The following is a 19,153-nucleotide window of genomic DNA, read 5'->3' as shown; positions in this document are numbered from 1 at the left end:
CAAATCGCTAACCTTAAACATCCAGTCGTTCATAAAAGTTGAAGGCAGTACTGTATAGTACTATAGTAATAGAGCAAGTGCAGAGTTACTGCACCGGAATTGATAGCTTGAACGCATTTAACGCGAGGCCCTTGAAAGTGCGGAGTCCGGAGCATATGAAGCTACTTTTGCTATTCTTTGGTTCTTTCGGTTAAGTCACGTCTAAAGATAAAATAATAAATTAAAATAATAGCGACGTTTCGATTGCAACACAAGCAATCATCATCAGGCATAAGAGAAATAGCAACACAAATCTAACTAGAAAACTATAGACAGACATACAAACAGACAGACATCACAAGGACACACAGAGAGAGCACACATATCGGCACAGAGAGAGGGGTCGTTTCTGTAAACGGTCCCTTAAATATAGGGAGGGGGCGGGGACGGAGAGAGGGAGGGGGCAGAGAAAATTAGCATATCAATGATTGCTTGTGTTGCAATCGAAACGTCGCTATTATTTTAATTTATTATTTTATCTTTAGACGTGACTTAACCGAAAGAACCAAAGAATAATTCCTGCAGTCACGAAAGCTCCAAAAATTAAGATTCTACTTTTGCTACTCGGATAATCCGGCACTGGGCAGAGCTCAATGGAAGGAGACCCGCAAGGTCATCGTTTGGCACCGAGGGGCCAAAGGCTTCGTTTGTTTCACGCGTGCCCGCGCACCACAGCCAACGCATGTGCGCGAACATTCGTCCGAGAAACGTCGAGAAAACACCCAGCCCTTGCGCTTTGTTGTGCTGACAGAGGTGACCGATGACGTCACGAGGGCGGTGACGTCAAATCGCGGAAATTCCCGGACGACGACGACGCCTCCGCTAACACCGCCGCCATCTGAGCCCCGTCGCGTGAAGGGGATTGCTGAAGTCGCCAAGAAGAACCGCGGACGACGACAAACTTCGACCATCATGAAGCCGATTCGAGAGCGCAGCTTCTCGAGCAGCTGCTGCTTCTGTTTCCATGTGCGAACCGGGGCGATCGCCATCGGGGTCGCCTACCTGGTAAGGGCCGCGCTCGGGCCTAGCGGGCAACGCCACACAACTACCTCGTCCTCCACACAGTACACACCTCGCCTGTGACCTAGTGGCTCCTCACAGTACACACCTCGCCTGTGTGCCCCTGGCTCCACACAGTACACACCTCGCCTGTGCCCCCCTGGCTCAACACAGTACACACCTCGCCTGTGACCTAGTGGCTCCTCACAGTACACACCTCGCCTGTGTCCCCCTGGCTCCACACAGTACACACCTCGCCTGTGCCCCCCTGGTTCCACACAGTACACACCTCGCCTGTGACCTCCTGGCTCCACACAGTACACACCTCGCCTGTGTCTCCCTGGCTCCACACAGTACACACATCGCATGTGACCCCCTGGCCCCACACAGTACACACCTCGCATGTGTGCCCCTGGCCCCACACAGTGCACACCCCGCCTGTGTCTCCCTGGCTCCACGCAGTACACACCTCGCATGTGACCCCCTGGCCCCACACAGTACACACCTCGCCTGTGTGCTCCTGGCCCCACACAGTGCACACCCCGCCTGTGTCCCCCTGGCTTCACACAGTACACACCTCGCCTGTGTCCCCCTGGCTCTACACAGTACACACCTCGCCTGTGTCCCCCTGGCTCCACACAGTACACACCTCGCCTGTGTCTGCCTGGCTCCACACAGTACACACCTCGCCTGAGTCTCCCTGGCTCCACACAGTACACACCTCGCCTGTGTCCCCCTGGCTTCACACAGTACACACCTCACCTGTGTCTCCCTGGCTCCACACAGTTCACACCTCGCCTGTGACCCCCTGGCTCCTCACCTGTGTGTCCCTGGCTCAGGGATCGACATCCTGTGGCTCCAGAGCCCCACGTGACTCTTTGGCTGCCCCATTGCGGGCAGCCTTTTTTTTCTTCCTCAAAACGTAAAGGTTGAACCTAATTTAACTTAAAGATATAACGTATTATATATGGGAGGAAATGGGTCACGGTGAAATGTCTTGACCACCACAAAATGTGCAACAGTCAAAATTGTATAGTTAAATAATACAAACAATCGTCCTCAGGTGGGACGATTGCTTGTATGGCGATCGAAACGTCGTGATCTATTATTTGTTCTACCTACGTGACTTTACCGAAAGAACCAAAGAGTATGGATTCCTGCAGTGACGAAAGCTTCAAATCAAGATTCAGTTGATTCCATCACCTATTTTGTTTAAGTCAGAATTTGTGTTGTCATCGGCTGTATAGCCGCAGTGTTTGTCTACGTGTACAAGTAGCTCTGCCTGTGATGCGACTCACGAGCTATTTTGGTGAAAGACAGAAACTAAAAAGTATCTCCTGAGAAAGTTTGACGACCCATGCCGTGGCTTTGCACAGTACACGCCTCGCCTGTGTTCCCAGGATTTCAGTAAACAAGGAAGAATATATATTAAAGTTACAATCACGCACTTTGTTGGACCTCTGGTAACATCGCTAGGAGTACATTGTTAGCACTTCCGACGTAAGTTAGAAACCTATTTCGGAAATATATTCAAGGTCGATAATGCCATTACGGAGTTAAAAGAACTCACACACGCCTTGTGAAAGACCCAATGCTTCCACGAAGGTCACGGTCCACCCTAAACCGCATCCGCACAAACAATGACAAATGCGGATACCTAATGCACAAATGGAAAATAAAATAAAAACCTCTCAAGTGTGCTACTGTCGTCATCCAGAACAGACCGTACAACGCATTATAACGACGCAATGCCCCGATACACACATACGAAGGAGACATCACAGCGATACATTCCGATATCTTGGCTTGACACCTAAATGTTAAATCCTAGTTGTTGCTTATCGTGAACATCGCGTTAAATTCTTGCGGCACGTACAGCTTGACACGATATCGGCAAGATAACAGCTGTTTTTTTCTACGTTGCCTGTGACTTCCTTTAAGAGTTTAAGGCAACGGCTTCTATATCCTGTGCACTGCTGCGGTTTTACTCGTAATAGCTGATGTTTATTCGAACGAAATGTTCGGAAGGTTGGGTTTGAAACTGAGTAGAAAGCATTCCTACCTTTTCCGAATATAATACCACCCTTGCGAGTCTTTGGCTGCCCCCTTCCGGGCAGCCTTTTTTTTACTTAAATCTTAAACATAATTTAATGCAGGGAATGGGTCACTATGGAATGTCTTGGTTACAACTAATTTTTGTCGAACTGTATTGTTAAACAACAACTAAGGGGAGGAAAAACTAAACGGACACAGTTTATTCCATCACCTATTTTAAATCAAGTTGTGTCATCTGCTGTATATCTGCGGTGCTTGTGTATGTGTACAAGTAGCTATCTGTGTGTGAGATGCGGCTCTAGAACTATTTGGTCAAAGACGAAAGCAAAAAAATGTATTTTCTTCCTTGAATGGTTGTCGACCCCTGATCGAGACTAACGACAGAGCAGAGGGAGCACGCCCGGGAAAACCGCCACTGTAAAGTTGGAGCAACACAATCAAGCCATGCGCAGATGCCTGATAGATTGTTGCATCGCAGGACCATGAGAGAAGCCGACTGCTTGAGCAGTCCTTCATCCAGTAATGATAGGTGTGATGTGAGCCACTTGCCTGTTGCTGTGACAGTGTCCATCGCTCCCCTTACTGGCCGAGACAACTTTGTTTTAATGGTATGGAGTGTACAACCCATAATAAGAATGTCAAGAAGGTAACAAGTCCAAAAGCATGTTAGATATAAACTCATCATATCATGGGGTTCAACTAAAACAACGACCGTACCGTTGTGTGGGAAGTCAGAACATTGTCAGCCTATTTTTAAGACTGACCACATACAATGGGAGTACGGAAATTAAACGGCCGACTCAGGGCTCTAAAATAAATTAACTCCAAGCAACAAGCTCTCGTATCAACAGGGAGAGTTTGCCTTTGAGGTACAGTTATAACAATGCCACTTTGGTATGATCTGAGCATAAATCTAGAGGCAAATTCAGAAATGGGTTAAATGAGCATTCGGCAGTGCTAAAATATATTGGTGGTTCTTAGACTGGTGGGAAATCCATGTATCTGTGGCATGGACCAGTCTCTCGCATGTTCGTTGTAAACCAAGTGGTAGCCCATTTGAGACGATCTGTTTTTTCGAAGGAAGACATGGTGAAATGTCATGAAGACATTTAAGTGTAGTGATTCAGGGTACAAAGTCTACAAGACAATCGCTGTTGACGTATCACCAAGTTGCACAACTTTACAAAGTTGTGCCAATTTTATGAACTAAGGGAGAGATAATTATGATGGGGCTTGATTGACTCTAACAAGGATTCGAATATTACGATCCAGAGCTCTGTTGCCATTCCATCAAATCCATGACAGTTTAATTTAGGTCCTTTAATAGGAACTTCCCAAAAGTTAATGTCAGAGATTAAAATTGTCCTTTAGATATCACAACCAAATATTTTGTATGTTGTACTCAGTAAACCACGCATACAAGCAAATTGTATACGTGTCGAGTACTTTGTATTATTGACCACAATTTGGGTCACTTGAGTGGCTACTGTACACAAGTAGCTATTTATGGCGAAGCCGACATTTGCGTTGCGTGCCAAGAGGCACTTTCCTCACAACAATTACAAAGTTTGAGTGCATTTCAAGCTGAAGTGTTGTTGCCAGGTTTGGATCGGTGCTGTAAGCTCTACTTTTGCTTGACCAGATTCATTTTAAAGCCAAAATTACGTGTTAATTATTATGTATTAATGATTATGTATTAATTATTATGTATTAATGATTATGTATTAATTATTATGTATTAATGATCAAACACTTGACCTCTTTGAGGAACATAAAATAGACCTTTAAAATGCAGCACTTTTAACTTTATTGTGAAAAATTACCCCCTTGAGGTTGGTTTTTCACAACTGATTGAGAGACAAACATTTTTTTTACATTTAAGTTTAACGAAAATGCTGAGGTCAACTTACTTTCTATACATTTCTGAAAGTCAAAAGAAGTCTTCCAATCAGAAAACTGGCCCTTGATTAGAAATGGGAAGGTTTTGTCATTGCTTCAGAACCACCAACCGATATGAGCAATACGAGCACTTCACACCCCACGTTGAAGTCTTCCTATGAGAAAACTGGCCCTTGATTAGAAATGGAAAGGTTTTGTCATTGCTTCAGAACCACCAACTGATATGAGCACTACACACCCCACGTTTAAAGGAAAACATTTGGGTACTAATTTGTTTTCTTACGAAAATATTGTTTCGTGAAAATGTGTTTGTCTGCTACTGCAATGGGAAAAAAATGGCCATTTTCCTAATACGCACCACCACTGCAGTTTTCAAGTTCTAATTGTACGTGCTGACCATTAAATAGCAGCTCCCACCCAGTTATGACTGGTATAGAAACTGAGTAATGCAGGTGGGTTCACATGAAGTTGGGTTCAAATTGAGCCTGGTACATGTTAAGAGCCAGTGGGTGAGTTGACGCTTTCATTCAAGTGTTGAGGCTGCATGGGTTCCTCACTGCACATTTACCGCCCATTAATATTAAGCTGATAAATCCCATTTCGCTGAATACCACAAAATAGCTTGCTCATTCCACTCAGCTACAACTTTCCATCCTCTCTGCATGTCTCTGTTTTGCTCATTCAGAACTACTCGCTGCCTGTGTAACTTCCAATAGTGTGTTAAAGAAAAAACACGACGCAACCCTTAGCTCGTACTTTGTAATTACATGTCGATGCTGTGTGGTTAAAGCTGTCTGACACGAAATTTGAAGCTAGGTAAAAATTAACAATGAATCTAAACTGACTCAGCAGCACCCGCCAGTGACTTCCCTGGTATAATTTCTGTGCCCTTTTATACAGTTCACCCCACGTCACAACACATAGGGTGCATTGTGCGAGCCAGCTTTATTCAGTTTAAGTTGGGACGTGATTTTCGGAAGCCAGGAAATGGTGATTTAGCCGGAAAGTGGTGTGGTTTGTAAATGGAACTGATAATGTGTATTATTCTTTGCCAGGAAAATGTGTCTATCCATAGGAGAACTATTAAAATGTGTTATGCACACTCCAGAATTCCTAAACCAATAGCCTTCAAACTTAACACACAGATTACCAGTACAAATGCCAAGATCCTCATTCTTTTTACGTAATTGGCAATACAAGATTTTTTTAAAATTCTAGTTAAAAAATAGAACCTAGTGTTATGCTGCATAGAGCACAATTGGTGTATGTTCATTACTGCACGTGGGGGAAATGCTTGTTAACCTAGCATGGTTTCCATTTGTGCTTGTTTCAACGTGCATTTATCGAGACAAATCCCAAGCAAAATTGTAGGCGCTAATAATGAACTGGCCTTCCAACTTTTTTATTTTCATCAAACAATGAAACAGCCAAATTGCCATGAAAACTGCTGGTGCAACAATGAAAAAACAATAAATTGTTTTGGCGGGTTCTATCTTCCGATGGAATTTTACTATTTAGTTTCATTACTGGTGTGAATTTATAGAAAGTATGACTTTCAAAGTTTCCTCAAGTGATATATTTACCTTTTTGAAATCATTTAAATGTACGATATGTCAATGTATTTTGCATCAATAAAGCCATACCAATAATGAAAGAAAGAAATGCCAGCTAAAGGTGCAAACCTTGCCTTTGGCCTTCATGCCAAATATAAAGAATCTTAAATAGGAGGTATAACTTTGGAAAATGACATGCCTGTATTGTACATCCCTTTGTGATTCCACTGTTGAATGAAGACATCCCCATGCTTTGTCAGTCATGAATTGTTTGGCTGTCGCCATGTTTATTAATGAGGCTTGGTCAAGGGATGACCCAGAACTGATTCAAGTATCACTTACTGCTGATGTTAGCCGTGACTGGATATCACAGTCTGGTCGCCAAATTCATAGTGCAGTGCATAGACCACTGCACCACCACTCCACCTCCAGAGTATTGTTATTTATTTTTATATAATGATTGATTCTAAGAATCCCTTGAAATGAAGACTTCTATAGTAGACTGGCTTGCCAGATTATCCATGAGTTAACTCGGCAAGTAATGCTTTTTTAAACAAAAACATAGAACTCTGACTTGGTTTCCCCAATGTCTTGCACAATTTCATATTGTAAGGCTGTGTAAATATTAGTTCCAGATGGCATCGGTGTTAGTTTTGGGAAGTCGAGACGAACGCTGTTCTTCTTTAAGTTGCCCATGCCACAGTATGCCCAAAGTTTTACAAATAATCAAAAACAGATGGATCCAGCTGAGATGAGTGACAAGCCAAGCAAACAGAGAAGCAAAATAACCTGGTATCAAGTTTCATCTGCAAACCTAACCATTCAAAAGTGACTGAACCCTCTCGGTCACCCCCACATGCCCCTGCATGGAGTGTTGGAAAAAAGTTTGAATTGTTTCACTTGTTTTCTCATGTTAATTTCAGCCTTTATAGTTTTTTTTTGTTTTTTTTTGTTACAGGTGGTGTATTTGGTGACTGCAAGCCTGATGACAATTGCTGCATTTTACCAATCAGACCTTGCCGATGTGGGGAAGAAAGTTAACCTTAACTGGTTCAGTGAGGAAGATGGCACTGGAGTTGGTGAGGCACTGTGGCTTAACTTTAGATACGGCACAGTGGCTATCACATAACCTCAGCATGGACACTTCAGGGCCTTGTTTACATATTACGTACATGTTAGGTGGACCATGTCAGGGTGTATTAAATTGTTCCAATCAACTATTCCACGTGTCCAAGCATGCCGTTAAAATTTTTAATTTGAATAATTGCACATTCATTGCATCTGATAGGTACAAATAGAATCATGATGACTGCAGTTTGTGAAAGCCTGGACCATATTGTGTATATGGCTCATACAGGCGGTCCCCACTTTTACGACAATGCATTCTTGGAAACCAGCGATGTAAATCGGATCTGCTTAAATTGGATCCTTTTTTCTCATAGACAGTCGAAAAATCATTTGCTGATATATTTTTAGATCATCAACGTTAATGATGTCTCGGACTTCAGTTTCTATAGCAGTCTAGGCCTACCTAATCTAGGATATACATTAATCACAGTGGCCCACGATTGTCTCCATCTTGTGGATATAATTCAGAACAGTTTTGAAACTTGTACACTGTTTAGCAAATGGAGGTTAAACTGTTGGCATCAGATTGAAACTTTTGTTTTGAGATGTATTTATTGGTCAAAGAGGTAGCATTTCTGGTTTTAAGTTGTATTGACCTCTATGAAGTCTGTTTATTGTGGTGATGTTCAAAGTGTTATATAAATGTCGATTTAAAGCTTTCGTGACTGCAGGGATTCATCTTCTTGGTTCTTTCGGTAAAGTCACGTAGAAGGGAAGTAATAAAATAATAAAAATATAACATAATAAAATAATTCTCACGACGTTTCGGCCACAACTCAAGCAGCCGTCCTCAGGTGAAGAAACAGGTCTGTCGAGAAGACAGCGTCTGAATGACACGCCCCAGGCTTGGAGTGTCTATTTAAGCTAGATTGGAGCGAGAAGGTGCGCCTTAACAAAATAATTTGCATATCAATATTGATATGCAAATTCGTGTCATTCAGACGCTGTCTTCTCGACAGACCTGTTTCTTCACCTGAGGACGGCTGCTTGCGTTGTGGCCGAAACGTCGTGAGAATTATTTTATTATTTTATTACTTCTCTTCTACGTGACTTTACCGAAAGAACCAAGAAGATGTTATATAAATGCTTATTTAAATAGTTGACAAATGCTTTTCAGTTTAAACCAGTCAACTCTCAATGATGAAAGATAACAGTGGAGGCAGTCTCAGAAATCCTGTTTGCCCAAATGTGGCAGTTGCTGAATTTGCTGAAAGCCTTCCAATACATTTAACCGACATTAAATAAGTCTGTGTCAGCTACTTTACACCAGTATTTAATTAATTTAGCTTGAGTGACGCAGTAGGAAGGTAACAATGGTTGTAGGGAGTCAATGGTTATTCTATAGATAGACTGACCCTTGCTTTTTGAATGTGGACTTCCCCACCTTTGAGGTTGCAGGTTGCAAAGTAAGATAATCTACACCCCATTGCTTGTTTGAGAACTGTTAGATTTAGATATTTACAAAATGTATTGAACATTAAAATTTCTTTCTTTGACCATTTAGCCCAATATTTTATGTCAGTTTTAAATTAAACTAGCCATATATATTGTTATTACATGTTTATTCTTACTGCAATGTTAATATCAGTTGTATATTTATTCCAGCAGATGGCAGCATTGGAATGGTGGTTTGTTTGTTAATGATTACCATCAGTGGCATGTTGGTCTATGGATGTGTGTCGGTAAGTTGCAACGTCCAACTCCTGAGCGTCTTTTACATAATTTTTTTATGACAACGCACCAGCCAGCTGTGACTTGGGAAACATTGCATTTGAATGATGAATGCTGTTGTGTGCGCACTCTGATGTCTTTAGCACCGGGCTGGATGGATGATTCCATTTCTCAGCTATCAACTCTTTGACTTCTCCCTCTCCTGCCTGGTGGTCGTGGGATTCCTCACCTATCTCCCGAAGTTCCGGAGCAGCCTGGAAGAAATGGTAATGTCATCAAAGTGCATCGTTTTAAAGCCCGGCCAGTGAGGTTTACAAATAATGGAATATTTAACAATTTTTTTTTTCAAATATATGTATTTTTATTATAACAATTTTTTTTTCAAAACCACATAAAAAGGGTATGCAGCATGAAAGACACACATTTCACACGAGTGCTGCATCAGTTGGCTATGCCCAGCTGCAGACTGCTATGGAATTCCCTGCAAGTTCTATAGGCGAGGAGACCACAGCTAAAACATTTGTAGAATTGTGATAAAATATGCCGATTCAAATATAAACCCAAAAATTTTGCAAGTGACCACTTTTCACATTAACAGGTGTCGCATAGTTATGCCTCAACAATAGATACAGACGGAAAAAAAATCCACTGGATACTATCCATTTCAGTATCATTAATATAATGAGCCAAGAATGTCTGTGTGTAATGCACGTGACGTCACTCCACGTCGACCAGCCCCCCTCATTAATAATCATGAATAGGTGGGGTCCCCCACATAGACCCCCCCCCGTCATTAACAATCATGAACGGGTGACGTCACTCCACATGAAGAAGGTGGAGTGGAAACAAAAAATTGTTTACGCAAATTAGCTTTCATTTTGACTTTTCTTCATGGAAAGTAAAGCTAATAAAAAAAAATCAACGCATCAACTAATATAACAAGCCAAAAAAGGCTGTGTGTGTCCAGCGCTTGATGTCACTCCTCATGAGGCCCCCCCCCCCTCATTAATAATCATGAGCGGGTGACATCACTCCACATGGGGCACCCCCCCTAATTAATAATCATGAGCTGATGACGTCACTCATTTGGACCCCGCCCCCACCCACCATTAATAATAATGAGCGGGTCATTGTTTTCGATTAAATATTTCGGATTAACCGCAATATACACCCATTCTATAGGCAAGTTTCGCAATGGTTAGCCCTATCACTGATCTCAGTGGCAGAGTAATGTGCTCCAGCCTGGTCCGGGAGCCCATACACAAAATTGCTAGATGTACAATGAAATCGTGCAATGCGCATCATAACTGGAACACTGAAACTGACACCAGTCACTTGGGCTCCCTGTTCTGGTGAACATTCTGCCACCAAATATCTGCAGAGACATGCAAATTTGCAAGGCAGTTTACACGTGTTCTTTCCAATGACAATCTACCTATCCACTAAGATCTCAACAGTGGACCTCGTCGCGAACTCAAGTCCCAATCCTCCTGGTGTCACACTGTCGCCATCCTAGAATCTCACCCACATGTGGAAGACTGTTGAAGAACAGAGTGGCACAATGCAGATGTCCAGAACAATCACCTAAAAGCTACAATAACTCTCTCCTGAAGCTCTTTTGTGACAATCCGATATCAAACTTTGGCATTTAGCTCCTGAAAATGTTGCCTTAGACAAGAATATATCCCCCACCTCTGATTAGCATGGTTGGCTACGTACGATGCAAAATATGTTCAACCTACATACAGTACACAATGGCACATTGTGGCACAAAATCAGATGATCACATCCCCTGTATGTGGTGAATTTACCATCACCTACAGCTATTCTCTTTATACTGGTGGTTAAAGACTTTCATATGTTAAATCAGTTGGTAAAAAAAAATCACAGCTGTAATCCATTTTATTGAAAAATCTACAACAATGGCCATCTTCCCTTCAGTGTGCTTTCTTCATCTTGCTCCATCTAGTAGCAACCAATTCAGCACTGAAACAGGAACTATGTTGATGTTTATAGCACACAGTAATTGCAGTAGGTTTATGAGGCATATCTGTTATTACCATTAATTGTCCCTGTCCATTTTATTGAAGTTGAATGTCTCTCGTTAGTTTGCACTCACTCACCCTTGCATACACAAAACAACACGTGACTAGCATTACAGAAGTTGTTTTAAATTCTTACTGACCATGTGTAAAATCTTCCCTTGTGCTTAGCTTGTCGGTATTTAATCGGTATTTACATTGCCCAGAACTGCAGTAATTGAACAATCCGTTCAAATGTTTCCAACATTGAAGGTGCAGTAAAACATAATTTTTAACATGAAAAACAACAAAAATATATTTGCAAATATAAAAGACTTGAGTTGGTTACAACATAGTGGACTTTGCTCGAGTGATCTGTATTTTTCTCAAATTTTTATTAGAGATTCACAGCAATAATTTTTCCTACTTTGGGATGTAAAGAATGTGGGTATTCATATTCTTGGTTCTTTCGGCAAAGTCTCGTAGAAGGGAAACAATAAAATAATAAAAATATAAAACAATAAAATTATCACGACGTTTCGACTGCAACACAAGCAATCATCATCAGGTGTGAAAAACACGTGACTTTACCGAAAGAACCAAGAATATGAATACCCACAATCCCTGCAGTCACGAAAGCTTTAAATAAAAAAATGTGGGTTTTGTTTTAATCAGTTTTCAATGTAGAGTCTTGAACCATTCCACAAACTGATAATATAATACTCTTTGGTTCTTTCGGTAAAGTCACGTAGGTATAAAATAAAATCAAAATAAAATGTTTATTTTCTACCTACATGACTTTTCCGAAAGAACCAAAGAGTGTGGATTCCTGGAGTAATGAAAGCTTCAAATCAAGATAATATAATAACCTCAGTTTTCTCAATATATATTTAAAACGAATTTATTTAGAGCTGCTTTTTGTGTTTAGTTTGTCCTTTTCCCGCACCTCCGATTGGCACAGTTGGCTACATATGGTGTGAAAGAAGTTCAATATATATACAAAGCACTGTACATAAAAACAAAGATTAAAACGTTAATAATTAAAGTGAGTGATTAATTATCAACATTGCATTGACAAGGTTATCAGTTTTGCATTACATTTTCTTCTTCCCCGACATGTAAAATATTTGGTACAATGTTAACTAATTCTCAGTATTGATTTTTTGCTGCTGCTAAAACTTAGAATCAAATTTATCTCTTTAACACTGGGTACGTTTTTTCTTATTCTCTGGTTTGTGCTGCCCTACCTTGCGTGCAGAATTTTCAGTACAAGGAAACCATTGAGAACATGGACACCACCTGGCTCATAGTGTTCGCTGTCCTGTGCTGTGCGGTGGTGCTTGGATTGAAGGTACCACATTTGCTCAGCGTCACTGCACAAACAATCACGATATGCTAAATGTTAACGTGCCACGTTCAGCAAAGTCCAGCATGGTTTGTTTAACATTGCAATTGTACTTGCTCTTTCAGGCTTATCTGGTGAACTGCGTGTGGAACTGCTACAAGTACATCGTGCACCGAAACTCCCGTGACTTCAGTGTGTTTGCCAACCCAAATGCAGACGTAAGGATAATTCTAATGTGTATTATCACACCTCGTTTTCATTTATGGGAAATACCTATGTTGTACGCTTCATCTTTGTGTCTGGCACTGACAACTTACTTTTTTCAAGTTGGCTCAACTTGTGCTGCTTTTAAATTCCTTAATAGGGTGCCTAAGTTTAACTCACTTTGACAGGAGGCAAGTCGTGAATTCAATTTCTGGTTCGGGTTCAACACAGGCCTTGATACCTATGGGTTTGATAAATGAGAACTACTTTTGTAGAAGTCAACGTTGGTTGTCCCACAGAGAGGCTGGGCCCCACCATGGAAATGAGGAATGTGCATTGCCGTCTCAGGACCTCCATTAGAAATCATTCGACACCAATGCTCGTTTAAATATAGTGGTACTCATATTATTGACCCTAGAGAAATGAAGGTCTGACTTGGATTTTAACCCACAACCTTCTGATTGTAAGTTAAGTATACTCCTGCAGTGCCATCCAGCTAAGTATACAAATATATTATGCTGAAATATTAAGAGCAATGGTGCTGCAAAAAAAGTATCTGGCAGAAATATCCTTTTTCAACCGAAAGCTTTATTGTTTGTTAGTTTATTTTAAGCATGTGTCAAGTATGAGCAGATCATGTGGGGTATGTTTGTTTTTTTAATGAACAGAAAAGAAGGCATGCTTTCACACATGTACGTAGTCTGCAGAAGACCCACGAGACCGGGAGCTTTTTGATTGCTGTGCCGCCTGGCTCCTTGAATAGGATGGTTCATGGGGTTAAAGTGGAATAAAGTGTTCTCGACCCATGCTCTGTCAGCCAATTATGCACATGGCGAGGGTCTGGGATGTGGAACACACACAAGACCCCTTTGTCTAATCCTGAAGTCTATTATGGCCAGGGCAGATAATACTCCGATTTGGATCACTGCCCTCTCCTCAGTGGTAGACCTTTCACAGTCACGGTGCTTGTGCAGAGGTCTTCTACGTTTTCACGACCAATTTCCAAGGGTTACAGTAAATATGGTGTTGATTTCTGCAGGCTATTTGTTTACCGGAGGAATGCTACTTCATAAAAAAATGTAACAGGTATCTTGCAGAGGTAATTTAATAATGCTTGTATTTCATGACTACAAGGTGAGGATTTATTTTGTAGTTTTAGTGGGTGAATGTTTCAAAATTATATGGATATTACTGCTACGTTTCCAGTATGTATATTGCTGTTGCTTAATCTTAAGTTGAAACTCAATATGTTTTCTGTATGATTAAATGTTCACAGCAATTTGAATTTATCTGGAAGCTAAGAAATGTATGCCACATGAACAATTGCGCAGTGTAGATATTAATTTTTTAAATATCCTAATAAGATGCATCTCCCATTCAGGACATATCTGCATATTACCTGTTAAAAATTCCCCAATCAAATGATCAGCAGACTCTTTACCTGCTTTTCTCTTCAGAAACACTTGGCAAACCCTTTCCTTTTCAACGTTTATAATGTTTACACTTTATTTCCATGCAGATGGCTAGCTTTCAGCAGTATTTATGCATTTTCTAATACCAGACCTCAACTTGACCAGAGCATAATGTCCACCTTGCACATTATTGCCAATACACAGATTTGTGTGAATTTCAGCCAGCACAGTACAATCTTGGTCAATTTAAAGAACAGAGCAGTTGCTCTACACGCGAACAGTCGTTCGAGTATTTCAGTTCAGTTGAATATTTTGCAGAAACTTGTTAGGCATGACAAGTGAACATATTGAACTTTTACTTAAAGCTGGCAAGACTGTAGAAATGGCACAAGGTACATTATTTAAAGAGTTTGTCAGATAATTGTCCACCAAAACCAGACACGTGTGTATGCCAACATTGACCACCAGTGTGTAGTGCTCACCATAATTTAAATCCCCTGGCTGATGTGTTGATTATTGAGACGAGGTGATGTAGAAGCATGAAATGCTGGCTTGTGTTAACCTGGCTTTGTTTGGTTTTACTGTACATTGCATTTTGCCCGAGAACAAATTTCAATCTCTGCACAAATATTTCCCTTTGGCTGTGGAAATTGGGTTGCATTTAAAGCTCGATGTGCCGGGATATTGTGCGGCCAAAACTGCACAAGGAAAGGTTTATTTTTCCCATTGATGTGTTCGCATGTTGAGTTGGCCCAGCTGCTGCAGTTTGCCTTGTAAAAACATTCCCTATCAGCAAAGGCTTGCACAAAAATACCCTGCAGTGCTCTGACCACCTACACATGTAAAGTCAGCCTACTAGTGCCTGGACGAAGAGTATCGGATTTATCCATGCTCCTGAGAGCATTTTACCTGTCACGAAGTGGCACAAGAGTCACTTGTAAACGTAAGATCCCTGACTAGTGCAGGAAGTAGGCTGGTCGCAACAAACGACGCTTGTAAAGTGTAACCTGATCAACTTGGAAGTTTATGTACTGTATTATTTTGCATGTACACATCCTGTATATTTAAACCACAATAATTGTTCATTTTGAAAACAATTAGATTTTTGCAATATTAAAACAACTGGCAGCTTGGTAAGTAGAGGGTCATTATTTACCAAAACAGTTTAGTCATGAAATAATTAGAAAAAATTTATCCAGCTCTCCAAAACAAGTATGACACAATATTTAAATGATCTATTTTAATAGTGTGAGCAGATGCATGCATACACAACAGTTGCAGAATTATTGTATTTATTACAGTCCGTTCTATTTATAAAGAGGTATGACTACAGAGGGGCATGTGAAAGTGAATTGTGTAGATTGTAATGCATTTCCAGAAGGTATGGAATGCTGGATTGTTACAAACTTAGTTGAGACTGCTTATAAGTACAACAATTCTGAAACCTACAGTTTGTGCTTTGAATGGCCAAACATGACTCCAGCAATTGGTTTCACCAAGGACGTGGTCAGGATAGAGCCCTACATTGCTTTAGCCTCATGCAAAACACTTAAATAGACCGTCCGCATAATCAGTAAATCAAATCCGTTACCTGTTGTTGATGTAAACGCCTAAACCAGGCGCTACTAGTAACTACGAACATGGCTACAGGCTAAACGCATATCATTGATTCTCAGTATGTATAGTTTTAATATGTGGTATCAATTAGAAGGAATATTAAAGTGCACAAATTACATCACATTTTTATTTGCCAACAATAAATTTGCTCAGCAGTGCAAGTATACAAAATCTGCCTTTTTATATAATGCATATCGCACAACAACCTTGAATACTCGGTTAAATCACCTTAAAACGTGTTACACGGTATACTGTGTTCTCATTGCCCCTCACCGTCGGTCTGAAGTTGCGATAACACTTGAGTTAAAAAGCCATGATCCTCTAAAGCAATTTTAGGTCTAAAAACTAAATTAATATGCTGAAATATATCGCAGGCCCATCATGGCCCATCCCAGCACTCAACCCCATCAAGCCACATCAGACTGTCACACCACACCATCATACTACAGCATCTCATCACACCGCACCATGACACCACAACTTCGCACATGGCACCATGCTCTCAAATCACCACACGATGACACCACATCATGTTACCACACCACAACATGCCAGCACAACTACACACCCAAACCATCGTGTCGAGATCCCAATCGTTCACTGAATTGAATCCGACATTTTATTCAGATGGAGAGCGTCACATCAGGCTATTACGTGGCCTCTGTCTACGATCTCATTGAGAGCTGCCATCCCAGTTGCCCACTAGGGGTGCTGCAATCAGATTTGTTCAGATTTTGTGCGATGAGATCTTTTACAACGGCAAACCATGCGGCAACCATTGCCGGTGACGATTGCCAGTAACAACTGCCCTAGTGGATCCTGGTATTTAGGATACGCGCGATTGATATTTAAGCAAGGAGATATATTGTCCTTTGTATTCTTCATTTTTAATGTCGTTTGTTATGAAGTTATATTGCATAAATTGTGTATTGTATACAATGTGCTTCATTGCTTTTTGCCAATTTGAAATCTTATATATTTCTCTATACATATAGTTACGGTCCCCTTGTGAATGAGGTGTGTTGTTTAAATGCATGTTTGGTTGAATTACATCTACCTTCCCACCTCCCCATCCATTTACTAAACTTATACCTATCCACTTTCCTACCTACCTACTGTCCTACCCACCTGTATACTAACCATCCAAACAACATACCTACTCATTTTCTACATATCCACACGTATGCTTACCTACCCACAAGCCTGATTGTTTACCGGCTAAACCCACATTCGACCATGGTGATTCTGATCATTGATGTTTGCCGTTGTACATTTTCCCTTGCCTTCCCCACAGTACTACTTGCCACCGAGCTATGATACGGTGGTGAAGATGCCGCTGAAGGAGGAGGAGAGTCCCCCGGCATACACACCTGCCTAGACTGATTGTTCCTCCAACCGTATAAGACCCGCACCAGCCGGCCGCTCAACTGGGCCCATCTCGAGTGAAGTTTCAACAAATTAACGAGGGTGATGGAAATATGTCGTTGCACTAACTTTCTTTAAAAAAAAGTTTTCACTTTTTTTTATATATAAAGGTAATATATTGCACTGTAATTAACCAAAACAAAACATTTAGCCAGATTAAAACTTGTTAAAGTCACAGTTAAAAGCTGAGTCACTATGTACCTTTTCATATGACTAAACGTTTTGTCATGCGATTTTCTTTAAAGAAATTAGTGCTTCCACAAATGGTGTGTTTGAATAGCTGGTTCATGAATACAGAAGTTATTTTTAATGCAAACGTTAACTTCATCTTAGATTTGCTCAGTTGTGTTTTTCTCCGCATTGTTTATGCCATTATGTTTTGTGTTATGGAATCATTAAATAGCTTAGGGCACACGATTAATTAAATTTCAATGAGAAATATGGTTTTCACTAACATTTTTATTTTAATCATGTCATTATGTCAAGTCAGTTAAACATGCTAAGGGTGGGGGTGTCATGTTACTGAAAATTTTGATTTTGGGTGGACATTTTAATTTGTTGTATATGTTGAGAGGTTAGAATAACCTAAAGGGGTATTGCATTTGTTTCCGCTTTCATTTGTGATGAAAATTCTTCTGGCTTGGATTGGTCATTGAAATTAGACTTTAAAATAATTGAATTTCCTCATTATTGTGCTCCTAAAATCTATCAAGACAACGTATTGCAATGTATCTGCTATAAAATGAAATATGAAAAACACTGGACACTTTTACTCAAGTTGCAGTTTTTCCGCTGCACGCCTTTGCACTGTTTTAGTGCGATGAACATTGCTTCACCAGATGACCATTCAGTCTATATGGTTGTGCATGTTCTCAATGGAACGCCTTAGGTCTCGTGTGTTCCCTCCCATGGAACGTAATAGGCTGGATATTGCACTCAGTTTTTACGTAAACGTTCGTATAAACACTGGAGATTGTATTCTTTAAACAAAAACATTCCCCTACTAGATACATGGTGCTAGGTTACTCTGCCTGAAGGAGTAAGAACTAAACACCACTATTAAAAACGCCGATTATGGTTAAAAGGAATCAACTGTCAGGAACTGTAATGTGCTTATTATGTAATACATCTACAGGCGATGGATGTAAAACGCTGTTTAAGGTGTGTGGGAAACATCAGTTGTGTGTATTGAATTTTGGCTATGCAGATGAAAAACTTAAGCAAATAAAGTAAAAGTGATTCATTTTGTTTTGTTTTTATCAGTTCAGATGAGTCTGTAAAAACTAGATGGTTCTTCCCTTTTCACCACCAAATAATCCACTGGACAATAAATGAGGTCCACAAGAAGATACCTTTGGAAGGATGAATATATACTCTTTGGTTCTTTCGCTAAGGTCACGTAGGTATAAAATGAAATAAATCACGACGTTTTGGGCGCAACACATGCGTCCATCATTAGGTGGGAAAGCATGGTCTGCTGCCGAGGCAGACTTTTAAAGGATTTGAAATGGGTGTAGCTCAGGGGTTATAAAGAAGTGGCCGGGGCTTCAAATCAAGATCGATGAATATAAACGTAAATACTGTCTGCACAGGTTTATTATTCAAGACGAATCGCTGAGTTTGCACATTGTGTCTACTTAGCGGCTCATTAAACAACGTTAAGGTCACGTCACACATCTCGTGTATATTTTTTATCAAAATGTACGTAATGAGAAACACCACGTGCCGCTTAAGTCTGTCAGTCACAACACTTGAGTAAATGGGATCATACAAATTCAAGTAAGG

General features: G+C 40.7%; 1 protein-coding gene across 2 annotated transcripts; it reads left to right on the top strand.

Moving 5' to 3' along the window:
* The first annotated feature begins 793 nt into the window (after nucleotides 1–793).
* Nucleotides 794–18,612, top strand: LOC144935849 (lysosomal-associated transmembrane protein 4A-like). 2 transcript variants are annotated; one of them, XM_078862661.1, is made up of 7 exons: nucleotides 794–1,044; nucleotides 7,504–7,624; nucleotides 9,282–9,355; nucleotides 9,488–9,610; nucleotides 12,624–12,716; nucleotides 12,836–12,928; nucleotides 17,238–18,612. In XM_078862661.1, exons 1-7 carry the CDS (start codon nucleotides 952–954, stop codon nucleotides 17,319–17,321), a joined length of 681 nt encoding a protein of 226 aa, XP_078718787.1. In that variant the 5' UTR covers nucleotides 794–951; the 3' UTR covers nucleotides 17,322–18,612. The 2 variants fall into 2 exon arrangements, with proteins under 2 accessions (XP_078718787.1, XP_078718786.1); XM_078862660.1 differs by having other exon boundaries at nucleotides 9,279–9,355.
* Nucleotides 18,613–19,153: the final 541 nt, after the last annotated feature.

This window comes from Lampetra fluviatilis, chromosome 14, assembly GCF_964198595.1.
Source record: "Lampetra fluviatilis chromosome 14, kcLamFluv1.1, whole genome shotgun sequence".
NCBI lineage: Eukaryota > Metazoa > Chordata > Hyperoartia > Petromyzontiformes > Petromyzontidae > Lampetra > Lampetra fluviatilis.
Note: the sequence above shows the minus strand (reverse complement) of the source record. Positions and strands in the feature narration are given on the sequence as shown.

Bases quoted from the DNA above. Each gene is read 5' to 3' on its own strand.
- LOC144935849 (XM_078862660.1), top strand. From the start codon at position 952: ATGAAGCCGATTCGAGAGCGCAGCTTCTCGAGCAGCTGCTGCTTCTGT. The intron at 7,625-9,278 runs GTGAGGCACTGT...TATTTATTCCAG, and splicing joins GGAAGATGGCACTGGAGTTG to CAGATGGCAGCATTGGAATG. The intron at 9,611-12,623 runs GTAATGTCATCA...CCTTGCGTGCAG, and splicing joins GGAGCAGCCTGGAAGAAATG to AATTTTCAGTACAAGGAAAC.